Source organism: Rhea pennata, chromosome 15 (genome assembly GCF_028389875.1).
Source record: "Rhea pennata isolate bPtePen1 chromosome 15, bPtePen1.pri, whole genome shotgun sequence".
Classification (NCBI taxonomy): domain Eukaryota; kingdom Metazoa; phylum Chordata; class Aves; order Rheiformes; family Rheidae; genus Rhea; species Rhea pennata.
Genome location: NC_084677.1, coordinates 3,757,312 through 3,780,442, shown reverse-complemented (window position 1 = coordinate 3,780,442; position 23,131 = coordinate 3,757,312). Strand labels below are relative to the sequence as shown.

Below are 23,131 nucleotides of genomic sequence, written 5' to 3'. Positions count from 1 at the left end.
TGTTTGTTAACAGAGCAAGAGCTATGCCTTGACTATCTCCACTACACTAGATGGATTGCCATCCCCAGCCTGCTCTGCCAATGCATCTGCTCGCAAATATGTGTGCACGATGAATCACTTCATTGCTCACCCGTCTTTCACTTTCTATAGCACATGCCATTTCCATTTCTTTTGGATAAAAATTTATGCAGATTTGCTGAACGGAAAAAGAATTGAGCACAACTCACTTTTTACTAGTCTGGAAAGAGCAGCAGGCAGAAGAGAAAGCGGGACTAATGTTAAGGGTTTCTAATTGAACACCAGACCCAAGGGTGTATTTCACGAATTGCTTTCAACTGAAGTACAAAATGGAAACAATTTTTAAAAGCCATCTACCTGAGCCCCCAAAACACCTGTTCTTCACCTGCTGAGGCAATCAGCAGTGCCACAATTCTCACCTGGGGGAGCACTGATGCTTTAAAGCGAGGAGTAAAATGCCGGTAGGAATCTGGGCGGATGGAGCACTGGGATTTGGGACCTTTGGTCTCCTTTCTAGATGCTGCCACACAAAGAAGAAAATACCTGTGTAATACTGCTCACGGGAATGGTTTGCGAGAAGCAGCTAGGTTGTGCCTTGCTGTCTCTTACACAGCAGAGAGAGGTGCATGTGAGCATACACACAAACACCTGGGAGAGGTGAAAGTTCGATGGCAGAGTGACATTGCTCCTACATGATTACACGACTCCCACGGGAAAGGCACCAACTTTTCGGCATCAAAGAACAAATATCCATTCAATTCCATCACCCTATTCAAAGCAGCCACATCACACTGCAGACAGCCTAAAGGAGAATGCCCTGTGCACTCTGAGCATTGCTGCAAAAGCATAAGCCACACAGTTAGAAAGATGTCTTTAATACAACCTGCAGCCATACTTTTATGTTGAAGCTTTCCAACAAATCCTGCCTGAGGCTGTGAGCACTAGCAGCTGCATGCTTCTGGCAGCTAGCCACAAAATGCTGCAGCTTTGAGGTTGTGTATCTATTAATAGAGACATTGGGAGCTTTAATTTCAGATGGATTTAATAGAATGTGCCACTTCAAAGATGACAGCGGTTACAAGCTGAAGAGGGGCTTCTGGCACGCCTAGAAGTAGCAGCGGGGAAAGTCAGAAAAACAAGCAGTCTTAGGGACCAGCATAAGTTTCTCTTAACACTGATTTCCTTTGGCAAATTACACCTAGGACAAAGGAAGATCCCCTAGGAACACACGCTGCCCTTCGTCTCACAGCTTAAGGCATGTGTCTGGCCCAGCAAGCCACCAGTATGTTAAGTGCTGCTTTGGGTCTATGTGTACCCATGTTTATACTGATCTTTCCTCATTTATCAGAGACAGAGCTGTGCTGCCCTGCAGGCCTGTGCCCCCTGTGCCCCTAAGGAGCAAAGCTCTTCAGAAGACAGGAATCTCCTTGATTTACCATTTCCTGAGTGACTGGGAGACCTCGAGCTCTCCTGTTTCACTTTGGGCCTCACAACAAAAGGCTCCTCATTCCTGACCGACTCTACCACAAGGACCGAGGGGTCTTTGTCTCCATTTGCCATTGTTTTGCTGCTGCCCAGGAGATTTGCTTCCTCCTCTTCATCGGACTCAGAAAAAATACCTGAGGAGAAAAATTGGTGGGAAAAGAGAACTGCCTGTGTCCTACAGAACTGCGTTGTGTGTGACCAACCCTTTGATTTTTGGCAATGTCATTTTCCTGCTCTATATAACAGTCCATCTGCTAGGGTAGAGTGCAAAGCAGACATATTCTACTAGATATGTTCAACAAAGTATTCACCATAACCCTCAGAAAAGCTATGCAAGCAGCCTACAGTATAAAGCAGAGAAAAGGATAAAGGGGTGCTGAGATCCTCCCCCCCAACACACACCCCTCTGGATGGCTTTGTCCAATTTAGGAGAGAGAAATGTGAAGTGGCATTTCTCAGCTCACAAAAAGGGACTGGGGGACAGAGACTATTGCTGCTGCTCATGGACTGGCTGCTGCTGGAGACAGGAAGTTTTCCCTAAATCAGCTCTCCCTTTCCTGCAAGCAATTCCTCTTACCACGACATCCCACTTGGTGGACAGAACCGACACCCAGACATGGTGGTGAAGACAACAATGGCAGAGGAGCTGTCTGCCGAGGTATCTCAGTGGCATCCTTGAGCTTCTCAAAGCTCCTTTCTGTGAAAAGAAAATGCTCTGTGCGAGATATCTCCCTTCATCCCATAAATCCTCTTGAGGTGATTGATGGTGATGCCTTCAAACTGATTTCTCCAACTTCCTCCTATACAGGAGGAGCCACTTCTCAGTGCATTATTTTCTCTCCTTCAAGAAAGGAAGGGACAGAGAGACAGACAGAGAGGGCAGGGGAAAAAAAGAAACGGAAGAGATGGAGGCAGAAGATAGGAAGCAGGGAAAGGCAGAAGGTAAAACTGAAAAACCTAGTGCAAAAACCTAGAGCTGCTTTGCTCAGAAGATCCCCTCCTTGGCAGACTTTCATGGAGAGGAGCTAGTCAATTGGAGGCAGTCCCTTAGGCTAATCAGCTAATTAGCCCCCACTATCTAACTCTATAAAGTAAGGAACCAAAAATCCACTCCCGCAACCACTATCCTGTGCCATGAAGAGCAGCTGTGGAAAAGCTGCCAACGCATTGACCAGTGCCACTCATGGGAGGAAGCAAACTCACCTGCTCTGGGAAGCAGATCAGCCTTAGAAGAATGCACACTGGAAAGGCAACAAGACCAGAGTTACACTGCTGGGGGTGGTGCACAGGAGGTAAAGAGAAGCAGGGGAGAGTATTGCCCAGCACAGGGCACTTACGCAGCTGGGGGTGACCCCTCTGCAGACAGAGCTAGGAAATCCCAGAGGAAGATGGCATCTCCAACGCTGACAACATGCTCTTGGTCTGGGGTGAAGGCCACGTGTCGCACTGGCTCCGAGTGGCCAATGTATACCTGAGAGAGAGGAGGTCTCGAACTTCTCAAACTCCATAACCACCTCTGTCCCATTAGGATTGTGGTTACAAGACTCCCTGCCCTGAATACCCAGGGAAGGAAGCTTCTGTCTACAATACTTCATCAGAGGATCTTCTCAGAGATCAGCACTACACCTCCAACATTCAGAGCTGTATCTTAATCACACCAATCCCAAGAAACAAGCAGAAGTTGGAAAATCCCAAACCTTATCCTAGCTCTCATTTCTGCTGAAAGCCAGGGCAAGCCATTTTCCTCTCAGCTTAGCTCTGTCCCCAAAACAGAGGTTGCACCTGCCTCTGGTCTTTGGCAGAGGTTCTCACTAAGTGCAGTGATTTGGCAATCCCAGTATGTGCTCTGTGCATGTAATTACTAGAATGTTCCAGGTGGGAATACAACTGTATTTCTCAGTTGCTGGGCACATTGGAGACATATTGGGATTGAGGGCACTGGGCCAAATCATGCAAAAGTGCATTTGCTCCTTTCTCCTCCAGGGATTCAGAAATGTATTAACTGAGAGATGTAGGCAACATCAACCCTGTTCCCTCCCTTTGTGTGCAGTACCTGGAAGTTGATATCAAAGCGCATCTGGTAGTCCCACACTTTGATAACCTTGTCACCAGCAGTGAGCAAGTACCTGGCATCCTTGCTTAGTGACAAGGAAGAGCAGGACAGCTTGTGCACAGGAGGCACCTGAGGATAAGACACAGCACCAATAAGACACAGCAGCATCAGCATTAACTGAGCTAGCTTGCTATCAGTAAGCTAATCACTGCCTGAGCCCCAAGAAAAGACAGATTCATTGAATGGAGGAGAATGAAGGGGAATACTTTTGGTCTCTAGTGAAAAAGTAGTTTAAAAGTAGTTTAAAACAACACGAGCCAGAGATGCTCAACATTCCTGACACAGGTCTGTAGTTTCTTCTACATCACAAGGTGTATGAAGATTGCAGACGAACTGAACACACTGACTGAACAGATTCACTAGGAGAGAGTCAGATCATCTCCAATGCTCTGGTGGGCTCATTCAGGTATTTCACTAGCCCACCAGTGAGATAGGGTAACCAGTCCTATATGCACACCTAATCAATTGCGGTGTAATGGAACACGTTTGCTTTAAGTGTCTTTAGCAATTTATTGTGCCCTTATTCTTCAGCAAAATGGCAGCATGGATAATAAAGACAAATTCAGGTTCACCTGGAGCATGACCACATTAGGATAGCTATCCACTTGTCAGTCATGTTTTTCTTCAGAACCTGTGAACTCCAGGATAATCTCTTCTCCCATTCATCCTCCCACACCAACATGAACTATCAAAGCAAGATGGGTAAATACCTCAGTGTAGGAATTTCATAGTGCCCTACCTCTCGCACCAGTCGTCCACTTTTTGCATCAAGCACAAGGATTTTACTGGAAGAAGTGGATACCAGGAGCTGGCGTTGAGACACAGGAGCAAAGCAGATCCTCACTGCAGAGTCCAGGGCTGTGCTATCCAAATCAAAGATGCTGACATCCACCTTTAGCAGCTGTGAAACAAGGAGCCACTGAACAAACGTCCTAGAGCAAATACTGTGGAAGCCTCAAAAACAGCTACTGGGCAGCCTCAAAGATTTCTCCCTTGGCTCTCTCAACAGAAGCCATGGAGTCCCCAAGCTCTTTCCTTTCCCACAATCCAGCCAGCTGTCTAATAAGAGGCTGCAGGGTACAGGCCAAGTATGTCCCCCTTACCCAGCAGGGTAGCTCAAGAAGAGGGTACAAAATTGACTGTCCACACAGCCCTTCTCCTAATTATCTTTCCAGAGCAGCATGAAGTTGGAGGAAAAGAAACCTTGAATTTACTGTTTCCACCTCCCAGAATGGAAAACAAACCTCATTATAAGCACCTCAAACCAGCATCTGCTGTGCAGTAAAGGGCCTTCTCCAACACTGATGGTGCACGAGGCTCTTGATCTATCTCATTTAATTTCTATTTAATACAACCTATAGGAATTTCCTCTCCCATTCTGCATCACCCTGCAGTGTGTTCCCCTCTCCCCAGCCTCCCACAGGAATGTGAAGAAATGTGGTAGGTACCTCATTGAGGGAGCAGGCCTCCATCACGGTCACAATGAACTTAGTAGGACCCACAAAGGCCAGGAGATGGCTGTCCTCACTAAGCACCAAGGCATCAGGACCACTCCCAGCATTCCGGACCACCACGTTACCTGGGGACCACAGGAACAGAGAAAGAGTGAAGAGAGGAAGAGAGACAACATGCTACAGCCAGCTCATTCTGTGATGCTGTTGCTGACGTGGTAGCTGCAGTTTTTCCTGCCTCTCAGTCAGCCTTCGATTAACGTTTTGGCCTCAGAAAGAAGCAACCTCAGTTGTGGAAGATGCCAGAAATGTCATCTGCAGCATCCAAAATGTGCAGAGAACCACCTCAAAGACAAGGTCTAGATATACGGTTTGTAAGCTGTCTGAGCACGTGGTACATTCAAGGAAGGCAGAAAGAAAGTAATTGCAATAATATGGATATAAGTGTTTATTTTTTAACAGTACAGGAAGCTGTGACAAGCAGCTATAGATGTGAATTTGCAGCTAGAGCATGAGTGGCTGAACCCCACACAGAATGAAGTCACTGCAGAGCCCCTCTGCCCTGATGTCATTCTAATGGGTGGATAGATCCAAAGGTCACAGAATCACAGAAATCAAAGCGATTGCTCTGTATCTATTCCACTAGCGCTGTTATGACCCTGGGAACATAGCTAGTGATCAACACTGAGGCTGGAGCAGAATCAAAGTACTAAGTTCCAGTTGCAGCACTGACACCAAACTTGGGTGATTTTGGACAAGTTCTTTGATTTCTCTGAGCCCTTATTCCTTTTCCACATACTTTGCATACTCACTGGGGCAGGCTCTTCCTCTGTGTATAATGAACTGCATAACAGAGCTCCCTTTCTCTGTCTAAGCCTCCCTGTGCTGCCACAGCTGATTTCAAAAAGAGCATAAATTAACCGTGACATTAATATTTCAAAATTACCTTACCCCTTGCACTGCTCACCCCTGCCTGCAGCACTTACCTTCTCAATTTATCAGCACAGCTCTGTGTGGCTGTGCTACAGGCAGGATTATGGAAGTGATCCAGCTTAAACAAATCAAACTGCACATACACAAAACTCAAAGAGTTGGGGCTTGGCCATGAATAAGTATGAACACTTTATGCTTGTATTGTTTCTAAACAATATATGGTTGAATCTAGATCCAAAAAGGCAGGTCTATGCAATTCCAGTCCATTCACAAAACTGAATCACCAAGCAATTTGAAAGCTTTTGAATCAGGGCTGGTATGGAAGGGTTAACAGTCACTAAGATTTGCTACCACACATCATATAAATGCTAATGACACAGCTCGGAAGAGCCTTCAGAAAATCACTCTCCCTCAGTAGGTTGCGTCTTGTTTGACTTTGGGGTAGGATGTCTGTGCTATTTAAGAAAAAAAAAAGTCAACTCACAACAACTCCAAAGCCTTACCCAAGACTCTCAGGACATGGCTTTTTTGTACTGCAGAGTTGTAAAGAGCCAAAGTTCCCTGTGAACAGGAACTGAACATGAAATTGCCATCTGGAGAGAAGATCAGACCAGTGACAGCAGCACGATGCTGCCTAGAAAAAGACGGAAAACAAGAAAGGTGGGGTAGAGGAGAGGAAAAAAGTAGCAACATCAATGCAACATAGTTAAGCACCGTAGCAATGAACTTAACGGGAGACAGGAGGAGAACCCCACTGTTTTTGCCTGCAGCAGTCCAGGACAACCAATACTCCAGCTTTTTGGAAAACTAAGCAGCAAGTGCAGCGGCCTTGCTGCCCCTGGATGGGATGTGCTCACCCCCCCTTTGGGGCATCCTCCATTTCCCATGCCAAGGCTCACAAGTGCTTCTTTTTCAGCTAACCCCCAGGACAACTGTCTCTTTCCCCAGCCCCTTCCCTACCCACCTCTAGGCATTTCTCAGCTGGTAAGTCCTCAAACAAAGTTCTTATAGGTTTCTGAGGTTACATTCTTATCACCCAAAGCCTTGGCACACCAGGCTTTCCTGCTTGAAAACCACCCAGCTGAGACATGAGGATTGTCGAGCTTAAGAAAACTACCTTTCCAGCACAGGCCCACCTCCAAGATCAGTGTGCCTGCTGCCAGGACACTCAGCAATTACCCCCACGCGTGGGTACAACTGCCACTGCGAATACTTGCTTGTGTTCCACTAGGAGATCAGAGGCAGCCAAGCTGAAGACTCGCACCATCCCACTGTCAAAGCCACAGGCAAGGATCTGCTGAGTAGGGTGAAAGGCCACAGCACATGGCATTTCATCTGCAGCTGTGAAGTCATACAGCTGCAGGGAAGAGACATATCCCAGGCAAAAAGCTAGATAAATCAGTACCTGGCAGGCACATGTAACACAGCAAGACAATCTCAGACTCCACTGTGAGCCTGTTCCCACAATGCAAATCTAATCCTGCGTGGCTGCCCCTAAAGCCCAGGGAAATCTAGTCTTCAGGGAGACTTGGATAAATCCTTCAGGCATTATGTCCTGTGTTAACTAGCAACATTCAAGAGACGGAGGATTATTATTTTGTTCAATTATGCCTTCAGAAACTAAGGCCAAATTATACATTAAGCTAAATGTCTCAGAACTCCACACATCGGAAGGATTTCTTACCCACGTTAAACCCCACACCTCAGGCAGGACATTTAAGAGCTCTTGAACAGCAGAACTTTGATAACTCAACTGAACACAGACAAGGCAAACTTAAGAAATCTATGATACCTGATAACTCTCTCCTCACCTACCTGCTGCATGGTCATGAGGTCCCAGACTCGGATGGTGTTATCCTGAGAGACTGTTGCCATCTGCTTCCGAACTCCCTCCACAGAAAATGCCAAAATAGAATCCGTGTGAGAGCGCATGAGGGTGTTATAGTCTCGAGACTCTATATCCAGGTAACCCAGATTCCCAGTGGTGGTTGTGCACAGAACTTTGAGGCTGTCTGGACTGATGCAGACAGAACTCACTGGAGCCTCATGCTCTGGGGAAAGACACACCAGTCAGCACACCGCCCAGGAAAAAGAAAGAGAAGCATCTGGATCAAAGCTATGGAAACAGATTCACAGTTAGGAAAGTACTGCCCACAGGAATGAACATCCTACATGACCTCAAGACTAAATGCTTGGAGGTTTCAGTTTAGCGACAAGTTAACCTGTGCTCTTTCTAGAAGTTCCTGGGCTCTGCTGTAATGCTGTTTGTTTCAGAGGGAAGAACTGTTTGACTTCTCTAATTTCTCACTGGATAGAGGAACCCTGGATATAAGAGCATAGAAATCAAGTTGGACTGCCTGTTCTTATCCAGGAGTTCCCATCCATCTCCTCGAACTCACAAGAATGAACATGAATTAATTGTCCTTGAGGTGACAACTTCCAAGATAGTCACCCCAAGACTAGACTACAGAAGGCATAAAAATGCACCCATAAATGAGAATCGCTTCAGAAGCACTGCAGTGGAGTCTTTGTTTCATAGGAACAGGTTGATACAGATATGGAACTCAGAAGCACAAGTCCCAGGTTACTCACCTGCCTCTAAGATGACAGCAGAGAAGTCCAGTGGCCACAGCCGCAGATAACCATCTTCTGATCCCGTGGCACAGAATGTTGAGGAGACACTAATACTGTTTATAGCAATCCCAGGGCCTGAAAACCCAGAAAACAAAGCTACCTAGGTCACTGGAAGAAACAAGAAAACTCAACTAGGAGTGACCCCATCCAAGAGCAGAGTTCAACTGTTCACCCGCACCAGCAGCTGAACATCTTAGAAAAAGATGCAAGAAATCCCACTGTAAATGACAATGTAAGTTACCTCTATGGAAAAATCTTATCTACCCCTTCTAAGAGTTCAGAATCTATTTGATCCCCGGTCCCTCTTCCAGTACATTTGTTTATCATGACTGCAACTCTACTCTTTCCAGGCAATGCATTTCTTACCACTTTTTAAATTGTGCCACACATTTAGTTTGAATACGATCTTGTGGTAACACACATCTTATGGTAGCTGCTTGGGTTACAACACTGTTTTCTTTCATGTTTCAAATCTTCTCTGCAGCACAGTGAGAAGTGAGAGAGAAGAATAAGTGTGGGTAACTGTCTACAGAAACTGGGAAAGCAACTGACTTTTTCATTCTGGCACAAAGTCCATTGGTGAAAGCACCGGATACAGCAAGCAATGCTGCCATTGAGGAACCCAGGGACCATATTTAATCTTCTATTAGTCATGTTATCACCTATGAAGAGGGAACTGGAATTACACACCTCTCAAAGGGGCACGTTCTAGATTAATTAGTTCAACTTGCACTAAGTTTTAAGATACCAGAACAATCACACTTGAAAGTGAATTCTTCCTGCTGTCAAAATCAATGGAAGAGCTGAAAGTTGTACTATTTAGTATAAGCATCAAAGATTTCCCAAACACTTCACACAGGCTGAATAATGAAAAATCCCCAAGATCTATCTTTTCATTGATCTGTTAGCTCTTTTTACATCTCTGCATAAGATTCCTGTCAGCAAATTAAGACCTTGTTTCATGTTTCTAAAAGCAGTGTTTCTCTGAAAGAGCAATCAGCATTTAAAATGCCAATATTCTGTCTTAAAATGACACTTTGCTGTACTAAGATTATTGCAGTACTTAAGAGGAAAATAGTTAGCTAGCAATGATCTAATCAAGCCAAAATAATCTTTAGCAGTAGCTAAATAGCTGGTTTATTTTCAAAAAATTTGTTTAAAATCATTTCTGATCCTGGTCATTCTTGAGCTGATCCCATGCCAGCTCACTTCTTCACGCCAGGAGACATTCCTCACACCCCTACCTGCACTGCAGGTTTGTTTTTCTTGCTGGTGACAGGGCTGGGATGGCAGGAGCTGCCGGGCACTTCTGATGCAGACATTCTTGTAGTCTATTTCCAGTATGTGACCGCTCTTGCTGCAGACAAAGCTGGAAAGGACAAAGACCTCTACTCTGGTATCTGAAGGATAAGATGGACTGTACAAACATCATTTTGTAAAACCCCTAGGTTTACAGTGTGTCTCAGCGTGCTTTAGTCAAGAGGCGGAGAATAACTTGATAAGCTCCATCTGCCTGATGAAAAGCGATTCCAATTCATAATAACATAAAAGGTTAACCAGGGGTCCAAGGGTGACTTCTTACGAGCTAGCCTAGGAATCTACAAACAATGGTGCAAGCTGGAGCTCCCTATTTTTCTTCTGCCCCTTTGAAATACTAATCAGAGAGGGCTAAAAGTTCAGTGTGGACTTCAAAAAGAAAATTATGTCTGCCATATGACATAGCCTGTGGAGGAAGGCAGAGGTCATATGAGCTGACAGTTATGTGGTTTTGGAACAATGTATGATGGTAACATTAGCCTCAGTTTGATGATTAAAATAACACTAAAAAGTGTGCATTTGTCTATATACAAGAGGATATGTTACACCATACTCCTCCCACTGCCAACAGAAAATTAACCACAAGTTTCAAGCAGAAATAGAGAATCACTAAACACCTGACTGTCAAAACATCAATAGGACACAGAAGAGGAAAGAACCAATTCTTGTGCTATTCTGCAAAGTATTTGAATTTCTTTTGTGAAGTGAGGCACGCTGAGGGAGGGTAGAGGCTTTCCCAGCTGCATGAGGCACTTGCATGCTGCAGAGAAAATCAAAACAAAATTCTGTGGTCCTAGAAAGGAGGGGAAAGAAGGATGTCAAGGTCATGGCTGCATGTGGCCTCCTCCACTCATCAACAGAAAGCCATAGAGCTCCATCCTGGCAGGCTGCCCTGAAAGGATAAGGCAAAGGCAGACCCCAGCAGCCCCTTACAGCGTGCGGTCCTCTGGCTCCCGCTCCGCTGAGTGCCCCTCCTCGAAGGCCAGATCGGTGAACTCCAGGGAATGGTACTCGCCCAGATTCACAGGACACGAGCGCAGCGCTCCACTCCGCACTCGCCACAGCCTCACGTTGTCCCTGCCACACGACACCATCCTGTTACACAAGAGACTGTATGAAGAACTGGGAAGGGTTTGTTCAGCCCCTGGCAAAAGGCTAATGCTCTAAGGGAAGCAGACTGAGGTATGCTGATAGCGAGAAAGGAAAACAGGAATGCGAACAGCAGTGCCTTGTGCCCGCAAGCCTGAACTGCAGCAGTGTCATGAGCCTCCCTAGAGCAGTGCCAAATCTTGCACTGTTAATTTAGGTTTTCTTTGCACACTACCTGGTATCGTCAAAAAAAGCAATCTTCAAAGTCTGGATGTCCACGTCTGTGTGTGCTTTGGCCAGCACAACTACCTCTCTGCCACGGGTCACCTGAGCAGTGTTCCACACTATGACCATCTGAAGAAAGAAGACAGTGGTGGTAGAGCTGTTGAAATGTGGATGCCCTGCCAGCAAGTTCTTCACGAGAGCAGGTGAACATTTGCACATACGGGAGACCGCGCTCTGGGACTGTGCACACAGTACTGATTACAGAACTGAATGAGGGTAAAAAGCCTCTCACGTGGAGGGTTCAGGACAGTCCAAACAGTTTGGCAAACCTTTACTGCAATATACTTGTCTGTCATCAATAATTACAGGTTCTATATCCCAGAGCTGCCTGGCAACGAGGCTCACATTTGGAAAGAAAATGCAGTAGCTGCACACAGAACAGTGAAAACTGTGCCTCCTCAGTTATAAGAGCAACACTAGGGCTAAGATGTTCTGCAAAACCTGGAGGTAGACTGTGTCCAGCTGTACTCCTCTCCTTTGCTGCATTGGTTCTTGAAGCACTTTGCTCAGTTCCAATCTTGCTTGCTTGTGACACCCATCCCAAGGGGCAACAAAAGTCAGCCTATGCAGGAAAGCAGTGGTAATGGATCCTCTGATCCAGGGATGTGCACAGAGCCTCAGTCCACCTCATGGGGTGGTCTCCGCAGGCTTTTGACAAGGGGGACTGACAAGGACTTGGGGATGTCATCCCCAAAGGAAACAGAAAGAACACTGAAGAAATGCAAGTGATTCAATACTCTTTCTTTTAGGACAGTGTTAAAAAACAGACTCAGCTCAGCCTCAGCAGGTCTGTGCTGCCAGGTGTCACCTTAGGAGAAATGCTCCTGAATATTCCTACAGCACCTCCCACGGTCACATCCTTTTGCCTAGCCCAAGTGCTGCTCTCAGCTGGTTGATTTCTGCCTTCCTCCCTCCCCTCACCCAGAATTTCAGTTCTTCACACCCCTAGCCTGAACATAAAACAGTTGCTTTGTGCTGCAAAAAAGCTGGAGCAATTCTGTGACTGCTTGTTTTTTCCTGCAGGTCGTATGCAGTTAGCAATAGCACAGCTAACATACTACTAGTTCTCTGTAACGGATTACTAGATGAAAACAGCTATACTGATAAAGTAAAACCTTAAGTCCCACAAAACAATTTTATTTTTGACTACTACATGCAGGATCTGCGTCATCCCCTAGCTACATCAGTGGGTGGTAGCTTGAGTGCCCCAGCATCCCTTTCAAAACACAATGTCTGCAATGCTCAGAACTGAAAGGTTTAACTTCACATCTGCCTTGCTTGCCCTAGATGCTGTACAAAAGGGTTTTGGGCTCCAGTCCTGAATCTCCCATTTCAATGCCCATTTTTCCACTAAGTGCTTTCAAGCCTTCCAGCTTGAAATGCCACACAAACATGTGTCACCTTCAGCCAGGTGGGCCAGAACTGCTGCAGGGATACCAGGAAACAATGTATGTTAGTCTACAGTGATCCCCACAGGATACATATGGAATTGCACAGCTGCCTTGGTAGTCTAGCTGGGACCATAAACCAGAAGACAGAAATAGGCATAAAGGTCAATCTTAGCAGGTCTCCACACAAGTTACTTTAAATACACATAGATATTTGACAGAAGAAAAGTATTTTCTCATCAACTAATGAAAATGAGATCTCTCTTTATCCACAGTGAGAAGTCTTTCCTAAGAACGTTTCAAAGTCACTACGTCTCGGAAAGCCCATACCAGCAGTCTGTCTACAGAATAACTATGTAATCTAAGAGAGCAGGTATCTTGTGACACTTGTTCTGCACGGTAAAAAAAACTCCAGAAAGTCAGAAGTTTTAGTTCTCACCATTTTGCCATGTCCATCCTTTCCAATGCCACAAAGAACTGCTCCACTGTAGGAAAAGCTGCAAGAACAAGACACTCAGTGAAATCCAGTACCTCATGGCCCAAGTGCACCTTAGTGGGGAATAAAAATGAGACAAGCTGAGGATATGGAGAGACAGTAAGTCCTGAGGGATAAATTAGGGAGCAAACTGGCAGTATAGCAGCTGTTCTGGAGTAACTGCCGGCAGGTCTTGGTGATAAACACAATGCAGCCAAAGGAGACCTATAAATCAGCCCTATTTTATCATGCACTCATAGCACAGAGAAGTTGCCATATTGCAACACTTAGCCCACCCAAATGCATCCCTGGTCTCATTTCCTGCTCCCTCACACATTGCTCCAAGGCTGAAACCTACCTCAGGGATGTGAGTGACCGGACATGAGTTTTAAATACTGACAAGCAGTTCCCCTTTGGAAATTCCCAGAGGCGCACAACGCTCAAGGGGCCTGTCTGTGCAGAAGCCAGCAAGGTGCTGTTTCCATTGAATGCCAGTGCTGACACCTGTGGGAAATATCAGGTTAGAGGTGTCCGACATTTGGGAAAACCGAGACAGGTGGTTAAATCCTGCTGCCGCTGAGCCAAGGCTCTTCCTGAAACCCGCTCTGGATGCAAGGGCCCAAGCTGGACTTTTCACAGCCTCCTCACAGTTGGAGTTGATGCTTTACCATAGCGCTTTGGACAGGAGCAGCAGAGAGATATCCACTTCTCAGGTATTGGCAAGTACAGCATTGTGGTATGCCTTTGTAAGGATAGTTGTATTTACCTTATCTGTATGTCCAATGAAGAACCTCTGTTCTCCAGTCTGAATCTGCATGGTCACTATAACAGCATGGCAGGGGTAGACCACTGCAGAGTTATTCTGAGTCCACAGTGCCTGCAGAACAAATGTGAGAACGAGAGGGAGGATGAGATCCCACAGGGGTGACCCAGTGCCTAGACTGGATCGGCAGAGCTTTCTTAGACATGCGGGGAGACTTGAAGATGTGCTGCAAACGTGCAGGTGAAAGGACTGCTCTCATCTAAGTATGCTTCTAACCAGCAATGGAAAACAAAGAGCCCAGCTGATGTCCTAGTTAATTCAGTGAATTTACCACCCAAATCACATCTTGTATATGCACTGCAGATACATGGAAAATAATGTTATTGCCAGAGCCTTGAACTGCATGAATCAAAAAGACCCCTTCTTTATTCTAACACAGACCACAGGTTGGGATCTCAGAAAGCAAAGTCCCACATGGAAACAACCCAAACCATAGTCCTTTTCTAGACTCCAGCAAACCAGGTTCTAAAGGCACAAGACATGTTAAAATGCAGAACATGAGATCTAAAAGGGCACCTGATTCACTACTGGAATAGTGGAAGACCTACATCCAAATATACAGTCATGCTCATCTGTTATGTGGTCCTTTTCCCATCAAACAGTAAAGGAATTTTAGCACTTAACGGCCTTCTATGCCTCTGAAAAATCAATATCTTAGTCATGTGATTACAGATAAAATCCCCAAACTCTTTCAGTTACTGACCCATTTGGTGCTGCAACCTCCAAAGCCAATAATCATCCTCAGCTTCAGGATTGGATCCGGTAAAAGCCTCTGGGGAAAAAAAAAAAAAAAAAAAAAAAAAAGACAGCATTGTCACACTGCAGGAATAAGGCCAGATCATTAACCGCTCTACCACATTCTTCTGGACTACTGGGCCACTCTGCCCCCATTTCTAGTTTCTCTTGGAAGCACAGAGACTGCTTTGAATTCTCTCCCATTAAGAGGATAGTTTTAAAGTATTTGACCAGCCAGAAATCCAACTTGAAAGCAAATTGGAACTGGGATCTTCTGACATCCTATTTTAAGAAGTTCTGCTGCTTAGGCTAAGAAGGTTATAAACAGATCTTCCTAATGTCCAAAAAATTCTTAGAGAGCAGGCTGATGCTGTGGGAAGATCTGTTATCTTACCCTGCAGTGAGAGGCTCTCCTACCAGACAGCACATCTGGTCCAGTGACCGTTGTGTATACACTCTAGAAAAATCAGTAAACACATTATTGGTTTTATGTCAGTGCATTCATCTCTAAACAAGACATATGGTCCATCTTTCAAGAAATACAGGATACTAGTGGGAAGAACTTAAATCAGAAAAAATAATTTCAGCAACAGGACTGGATTGACATTAACTGAAATTCCAGCCTGAAGCTTTGGTTTCCTCTGCTGTTTCTGCTGGGCTGAAAAGCATCACATGCTTCAGCCATAAATGTCCCAAAGCTACCTTATCCAAGCAAGCCTTCAGCTGTTTGGATGCCAGTCTTGTGCTCCCTACATCCCAAAACAGTCCCAGCAACTAGGATGGACACACACACGTCTCAGCATTCACAGAGTGTTATGAGGGTCTGCACATATGCAGGCGTGATAAGAGTGCCAAATGGAGGCTAGTGTTTCACTCAGTCCCACAAGACACAGCAAAAGGCACCGGAAAGATGTGAAGCTGGGAAAACTGGCCCCACTACACTAGTGACATATGCTGACTGAGGATCTAGCTTGGGAAGGAGTCCTCCATACAGGAATCAAAATAGCTTGTGCTGAAAGCCCAGAGAGCTCAGGGTAAAGTCCATTCTCCTCTTTACAAAAACATCCTGCGATTAAAGTTACAAGAAGACCAAACGAAAGGGAAGCACTAACAAGAATCACTACCAAACAGACAGAATGCAGAGTTGTGCCAAGTATGAAGCACAGGATTAGGCTGCTGTGATTCCTCAGTGTTTCACCTACCTCCTCCAAGCTAGTGTTGACAGCATGGGTAGTTCGTTCGCTTGTCTTGTGAGCATACACGTGAATACTGCCATCAGTGACTGCTGGCGACTGCCCAGCAGAGTCACCAGCACCTTGTAGTCTCCCTTTGTTTACCTCCTGCTCCCCAGCATGCATGACTTCCAGAGGTCCTGGGGCTTTTAGGTGAACCTCAGGAATGCTTTTTGTAATTAGAGGACACCGACGTGGCATCTGAGAAAGAACAAAGCCTCAGACACAGATCTGACTTCCCTCCCATCTTCTTACACCCACTGCAAAGGGAGAGACAGGGAGAAACCAGCATTATTCCTGAGTGACTCTTTATAAAAGCACCAAACATTCATGTATGCGAGAAATGTGGGGATACAAACGACAGAGTAATGTGGAGGGAGAGCATTCCTGTCACCTAACTAGAGGTAACTAACTTGTCCAGGTATGTTAACCAGACAGTCTCCCTGGGTTTCCAGTATTGTTCATGAACAGTTACACTCCTCTAGCCAAAAAACTAAAACCCAAGGGAAGATCCAGCTCTTAACAGCCTCTCCACCTTGCAGAGAGGAAGCTGAAAGCCACTGGCTAACTAACTTGGTTTATCCTGACTCAGGACAGCAAATGGTTGCATTTATTTTTTTCTCCTTCACAGCATAAGCAGCACAGATTTCCCCAGTCCCTCTCTCCAAAAGCGTATCACTCTCCTTCACCTTTACTACCTTTCTGGTAAGAAAGGGTCCAAACACCAGTGCCTGCGTCACTAGCAACAGGGAAGGAGAACTCAGTGGCTAGGGGCAGCTGCCTGCTCTCCCAACAATCTGGATTTTGTGTGCTGCTATGCTAGAGACATCCTAAGGGCACTTGATTAAGTCCTTAATTCATATCAATAATTTGAAGAAAAACTATTTGCTGCCTCAGCGGAGATGTGGAGGATAGAAGACTAGAAATCACAAAGTACTTGGCATTTATCCGGTCTTTCTTCTGTGCTATGTCAGACTGAAGCACAAAGCCATTAACTGGGGAGCTGTGGTCAACAGACCATGCCCAGACAAGGCTGTGAATGACAAAAAGCAGTTTGTACATCCTAAATAAAGAAACTAAAAGGCAAGACAGGTATGAAAAACGCCATAAGGCAGAAAGGAAGAAGCTGCACTCTCTCTCCAAGGCATACTCACAGCTTTGGGACTGGTTATCTGCTGGATGAGGGACAGACGGTCACGGACTGCTTTTGTAAGTGTTACCGGCTGGGGCAGCTGGTGATACGCATCTTCCAAACCTTGGCCACCTGGCTCACAAGAGGAGAGGGTTGGACTCTGTAACCCTCTGACCTATTACCTACTCCTGCATGGAGTAAATAACTGCCAGTTCATTCAACTTCTTATTCTTCCTTTTAAAAAAAGGTCTAGCAACAAACAAGGAACATAGAATGGTCTATAACAGAAAAACACAGACTCATTTCTACACTCGGTATGCCTACTGTAAGTAATAAGCTCCATGGGTTTTTTGTTCTTGTTATTTTTATCTGCAGGTCAAGAGCACCTGGAAAACCTCTGCATCAGGAAACAGGCAGCTGCTCTTGGAATCTAGAAAGGCATGGGAATAAACTGCAATGAAAACTCCATCCAAGTCCCCGATGAGGCACTAGCTGAAACTACATGTTACAACAGTTACGAAACAGAAAAAACACCCTGCAGATCTGCTGCCCTAGGTCAGGAAGGAGGTGGGAATCGACTCCAACCCCAGGAGACTCACTAAGGGCTGCCTGCTCAGTAATGATTTTGTAATAGGATCCACAGTCCAGCTTCCTGAAAAGACTCATCAAAATTCACTAGTCAAAAAAGGTGTTTGCTCTGATCATCTTTTAAAACTTCCCAGCACTTCTAAGTAACAAATACAGGTACTTCAGCCAGCTCCTCCGGGGACGATCTGTCTTCTGCAAAGTGCAGGGCCTCTCTCAAGTGTCTCTAAACCTCTGGGAGGTGTTGTTGGAGAGCTTTATGTAAATGGCTAATACGAAGGGCTCTGGACAACACACAGGAGTCGGACAATACCTCAGACTGAGCCCAAGAAGCTAGTGGCACACTGCTCAGGCATACACCAAGGGCCTGGCCCAGCCTCAGCTCACTGACTCCAGCCTTCCTACCTGTTGCAGGACTGGAACAGCTCTTTTGGATCGAGTCATATGGCAGTTTGGACCCGTCAGATGGAAACCTGAACAAAATCAGAGGAAAGGCACCTTTTAATTAGGATTTTGCACAGGAACCCAGAAATCCTATTTGATAACTAACTGTCTGGCACAAAAGCCTCTTCACAGAAGCAGATTCAGCTGGCTGACTCCTGCAAAATCTCCCTTCTCACTCCCTCCTCCCCCAGACACAAGGATATTAAAGCATCTCCTTTGTCTCATCTACAGCATTTGTTTTCAGGGTTCAGGTCTACACGGCACGTTTTAAGTACTGCTGCTATGCTGCTGACTGTGATGGGCTGCAATTTATGGCCAACCCAGTTATCTGGCAAAAACCTCAGCACAGATGGGATCACAGCACTAAAGCTGTGCTTCTGCTGAAGAAGGTACACCTATGTCTGCCTGCCTGATGAGGCACTAAGCTGATGACAGCTTAGTATCCACTGTAAGCCTACCTTTTAAGGCACAAGAGAAATAGTAAGAAGTTGAAGTGTTCCCTAGGAAGAGCCATCAAGTAAAAAAGCTTTTAGCTAAGCTAGCCACGGAAGCAATCCCAGCAAAGAGGGCCCAGCTCCAACACCCTTCTGTTGAGAGAGAGGCCTGGTGTTAACTGTCATCACCTTACAGGCCTGGGGCTCAGAAAGTGCTCTGCGACTGAAAACTCATAAGGCCTTTTGCCTGCCTCAAAATATCAGCAATCGCCAATTAAACCCAGACCATAGATATGCTCACAACATTTTAGCACTAGAGTTGAGGGGAACAGAATGGTTTAACTAGGGTCCCACTTTGTACAAAGCTGACACTCCTTAGCTGGCTTTAACTCTGCTGCTTTCCTATACATGTTGATCTACCCGAAAGAACAGAGATCAAAAAGTTCCAGCGATGTCAAAAGTAGTGTTCAGCAAGTATACCTGATATAGTCGTAGCAGTCATGCCACTTCTCTCCCTTTGGCACAGGGAATGCCATTTCCCGGGGCATGGGAGACATACCATGGCAAGCCAAGTTAGCTTGTCGGGCTTCAGAGAAAGTCACACCTGGTAGCACACAAGACAGAAAAACTATGTTCTCCAAGGTCCAAAGGAGCCTGTGGAGGTGGCTGAAATCATGTGTTTCTTGAGGGGCACAGAAACAAACAGCAATTTCCCTCTTTGAAAACGTCTGAAAAACAAAGACTACAACTGAAGTACCCTGATGCCTGTAACAAATACATCTTTGCACAGGAATATTACTGGAACTCTCAACTTCCAAAGAAGCAAGAGCTTAAACTTTTGGTATCAAGTCATAAATTCCCTCTACCAAAGATTGACTTAGTTTGGTATTATTTTCTATAGTTTCACATAGGATTCTATTTTGATTTTCTTCTCTTCCTTCCCTGATGTATTTGCAACTTCATGAAAATGATGAGTCTTCAAGATTTTATCTTTATTTATTTTAATCCCTCAGAGTCTGGGAGACTTCTTTCATGGTACAGAGCATCTATAGATTGTTCCTCACTGATGCTTTCAAGTGTCAGTCAGTTTTGGCAGATTTCCAGCGAGTATTAAAGAAAAAAAAAGTCAGAAACAAAGGCTTTCATTGAAGTATCTCTGCTGCACTGAGCAGGAAGATTTAAAAAAAAAAAGTATGTTAGAAGATTTCTGGATTTCAGTAACGAAAGAAAAAAAATCTAAGAAATTCAAAAAAAAAAGGTTCTTCTGTTAAATAATAGTACAAGCTTATGAAAAGTGAAGTATAGTTACATCTTTTTATTATTTTCCTGCAATAATCTAATGCTGGTAAGATATTTAACTTTTCTCCAATCATTCACTTTTCCAGATGGAAAATAAGAAACAACACTTTCCTCTCAGAGAGGTGAGGTGATTTTATTCACCAGCATAGGTGGAACCTTTTAATATTGCACCCAGTTTTTTGACCTTTCTGCTTTCTATCATTACTACAGGAAAAGCTGGGCTAAGAACTCTAAGGCTAAAAGTCCTGCTGGAATCATGCCTGTAAAAGTAGTTTTAAGGACCTATAGGTTACATCCAGACTTGGCTTATATCACACAAGAAATTGAATGCCACCCCAAGCTCTCAGCTCCTTACTTGGGTCAAACAGCAAGTCACTTGTGCAGAGATTTTTCACAAGTAGGTTGGAGCAGAGCTTGACACTCTTCAGATGGCTGTAACGTCGGTTGAGATACATGGAGAGGATGTAATGAAGATCAAGCATCAGACAGGTCCAGCGCACATTGGCAGGTGCTGCTCCCACTAGATCTGGAGATCAAAACGGCTTGTTGCAAAACCAGCATCGAGTAGTAAGGGAACATGACAGAAGACACTACAAAACTTGGGCTGTGGTCCTTGCACAATGGGAAACACAATATTAACAGCATGCACTTGGCCAATGGTGTCTCTTAACACACTCATGCAAGTCACCATTCTGCTCTGAGGCACGTTTCTATGAACACTAGCATACACAGGGTGATTTGTGACTATATGCATATTTTCATGTATAAACCTATGATCTTCAGCCCCTCAAACGGAGGCCTCAGAACACACAGTTTAACATCTATCAGAAATATGCCCAACTCAGTGGTTCAGATGAATTGTCTCTTTACAACAGTAATTGCCACTACACTCTGATCACTGACTTAGTGGCAGCTGGCACTTCAGGCTTGCATGCTCATGCCAGAACACAAACACAACAGAACCTGCCACGTTATGCCACGATGGAATCTCTTCCTGCAGTCAAATGGCAGTCGAATGACAGAGCATCCTGAACTACAGAACTGACTGTGCTTGTCAGTTTTAGCCTAGCTGATACAACTGCAGGAAACACTATTCACTTAATGCACTTCACCTTTTTTCCTTGGACCCTGAATCAATCAGGTCCCCAGGTTCTTTCTGCAGCATGTAGAAAGGAAAAAAGCCTAAAGCCCTTTAAAACTAAAGTAAAAGGTATTTAACACTCAAGATTTCCACCAGGCTTGACTTGTCAATAGCAAATTAGAAGAGAGTATCTCAGACTGGAAAATGAATCTCACAGCTCACTATCACAATGCATAGGTCTGAAAAGAACAGACAACCAGCCACGCTGCCTTAGGCCAGACTCACGCCCAGCCTGACATTACATCCCCCACCAGTTAAGAACAGGGCATGCCTAAACAGTCCCTCCCAGTAGCCATAGCACCTAGCTTACAGTAATCAGCTCTTAAGGGTCTTCTGGATTAAGACAGTGCATCCACACCACTTTGTTCAACAGCCATGCACTCATCCTCCTTGAATCCATGTAGTCCTTTTTTGAATGAAATTCATTTTCTAGTAATTTCTTTTGGCCAGGACACACTCTACTGTGACATGGGCGATGCCACTATCCACACGCAGTACTCTTTACCTTGCTTAGATGTCTTGGCTGTGCTCTCATAAATTGACCCTTTGGGTGCTCCACAGATGAAGGGGAACTGAAGCCATGTAGCTGTGGATTTGAACTCCTTAAATAGGTTGGAGAAAGAGATGCGAACCACCTGGTTGTCCTGAGGACAAAGATATACACGGTGTTTTAGTCACCCTGGTGGCCTAAGCAAGAAAATGCTGCAGAGAGAGAAGCAGTCTTTGCCTAGCACTGCTCCAAGCCTAGGCAATTTAGCAGCAGTCTCTTGTCTCATCCAACGCAGCCCTGAGTAGAGAGACCCTAAGATGACAGAAGCCTGAGTCTAGAGATAGCATAAGAATAGAAACCATCTCAGGCACAGAATAATCACCACTGACCACAAAGACCAGCTTTCACTGGAAGTACATTGAGAGCTGAAGAGCTCTCTGGACAATCAGACAGGAAAGAGCTCAGGGAAGGATGGCACCTTCTCCTTTAACTCCAGTTCAACGGCTACTACAGCACATTGGGGAACTTCAGCATAAAAGACTCCTAGCAGACATCTTGCTTGCAACAAAACAGTCCCATGTCCTAACGTCCAAGTTTTGCAGCTTCAAGCCTCTATAAAAACAACCACTACTGCTCTTAGTCCTCTAACCAGGTTACTGGGCCAATTACACTAGCAGCCAGACAGCACCGTATCACATACCTCTGTAGTAACATCCAGATGCACAACAAAGTATTTGTTTGGCATAGGCCTGAACAGCAGGTAGAGGTAACGCCCCACGAGGCCCAGCGACTGCGTGCTGGTCTTTGGAAGCTGAATGTAGTTACTAGCAGGAATGGAGCCTCGGATCCGAAACACCGTTCCCTTCAGTGTCTTGTCCTTCAGAAACAAAAGCAGGTATCAGCACGGACATAGCAACAGAGAAAAGGACTACAGAGGGGGGATTTCAGTTTGCCCAGTCAAGGCAAATAGCCGTTTCCTTTTTAGAGTACTAGTTCACACAGATGTATGCCAAGATCAGCTAGTTAGGTGCTAGCACATCAGGGCTGGGGAGCCTTGGTGCTTTACGTTAGGGAACTCACTTATTTTAGGAGTATTTTATAGGTATCTGAGTCCTTTTCATTATATTGTACAATACTTTCATGGTAAGTGCTAAGATTCTCAGCTACAAAAGCAGCTGTAGGAAGCAGTATGTTTTAGCTAGTCCAGACATGACATAGGTGTGAAACGGAAGCCAGCACCACTTGGCCCACGCGGGATACTCAGGTGCTCCCTGGAGACAGCTTCAAAAGCCGTGCTGTAACCAGCAAAAGACAGGGGAAGAAGAGGTCACCTCTTCCCCCTTTGATGAGGCAAAGCCAGAGGGTCCGAGATTTCTTCAGGTCACTGCACGCCCAGGGAGACGGGGGCTCCCCTGCAGGCTGCAGGGCCGGGTGCCAGGCCCGCCCTCGCCTTCGGGACCAGCTAGGAGGAGCAGGCACACGTTACCATGAAGGTCGTCACATCCCCCTCTTTCGTGGACCGCTTCCACTCCTCCACTTTGAAGTGCTTGAAGACGTTCAGGTAGGGGTTCTGCCACACTGCCGAGACAGGCACCAGGAGCCCTGCAGGCGCCCGGCTTCACCCGCAA

General features: G+C 45.5%; 1 protein-coding gene across 1 annotated transcript in view; it reads right to left on the bottom strand.

The window, feature by feature from the left end:
- WDR90 (WD repeat domain 90) overlaps nt 1–23,131 on the bottom strand; it is a 36,514-nt gene that overhangs the window by 12,892 nt on the left and 491 nt on the right. The window contains exons 2-30 of the mRNA XM_062588592.1: nt 22,990–23,119; nt 22,204–22,380; nt 21,519–21,657; nt 20,228–20,398; nt 19,054–19,177; nt 18,101–18,168; nt 17,133–17,242; nt 16,084–16,179; nt 15,949–15,993; nt 15,141–15,203; nt 14,715–14,783; nt 13,955–14,065; nt 13,547–13,692; nt 13,153–13,210; nt 11,276–11,394; nt 10,885–11,061; nt 9,879–10,003; nt 8,593–8,709; nt 7,816–8,051; nt 7,214–7,357; nt 6,504–6,630; nt 5,065–5,195; nt 4,356–4,517; nt 3,557–3,685; nt 2,841–2,974; nt 2,707–2,744; nt 2,081–2,200; nt 1,455–1,637; nt 438–538 (exon numbers count right to left, since the gene is read on the bottom strand). Coding sequence (XP_062444576.1) covers nt 438–538; nt 1,455–1,637; nt 2,081–2,200; nt 2,707–2,744; nt 2,841–2,974; nt 3,557–3,685; nt 4,356–4,517; nt 5,065–5,195; nt 6,504–6,630; nt 7,214–7,357; nt 7,816–8,051; nt 8,593–8,709; nt 9,879–10,003; nt 10,885–11,061; nt 11,276–11,394; nt 13,153–13,210; nt 13,547–13,692; nt 13,955–14,065; nt 14,715–14,783; nt 15,141–15,203; nt 15,949–15,993; nt 16,084–16,179; nt 17,133–17,242; nt 18,101–18,168; nt 19,054–19,177; nt 20,228–20,398; nt 21,519–21,657; nt 22,204–22,380; nt 22,990–23,119 — 3,550 coding nt within the window. The remainder of the gene's footprint in view (nt 1–437; nt 539–1,454; nt 1,638–2,080; nt 2,201–2,706; nt 2,745–2,840; nt 2,975–3,556; nt 3,686–4,355; nt 4,518–5,064; nt 5,196–6,503; nt 6,631–7,213; nt 7,358–7,815; nt 8,052–8,592; nt 8,710–9,878; nt 10,004–10,884; nt 11,062–11,275; nt 11,395–13,152; nt 13,211–13,546; nt 13,693–13,954; nt 14,066–14,714; nt 14,784–15,140; nt 15,204–15,948; nt 15,994–16,083; nt 16,180–17,132; nt 17,243–18,100; nt 18,169–19,053; nt 19,178–20,227; nt 20,399–21,518; nt 21,658–22,203; nt 22,381–22,989; nt 23,120–23,131) is intronic.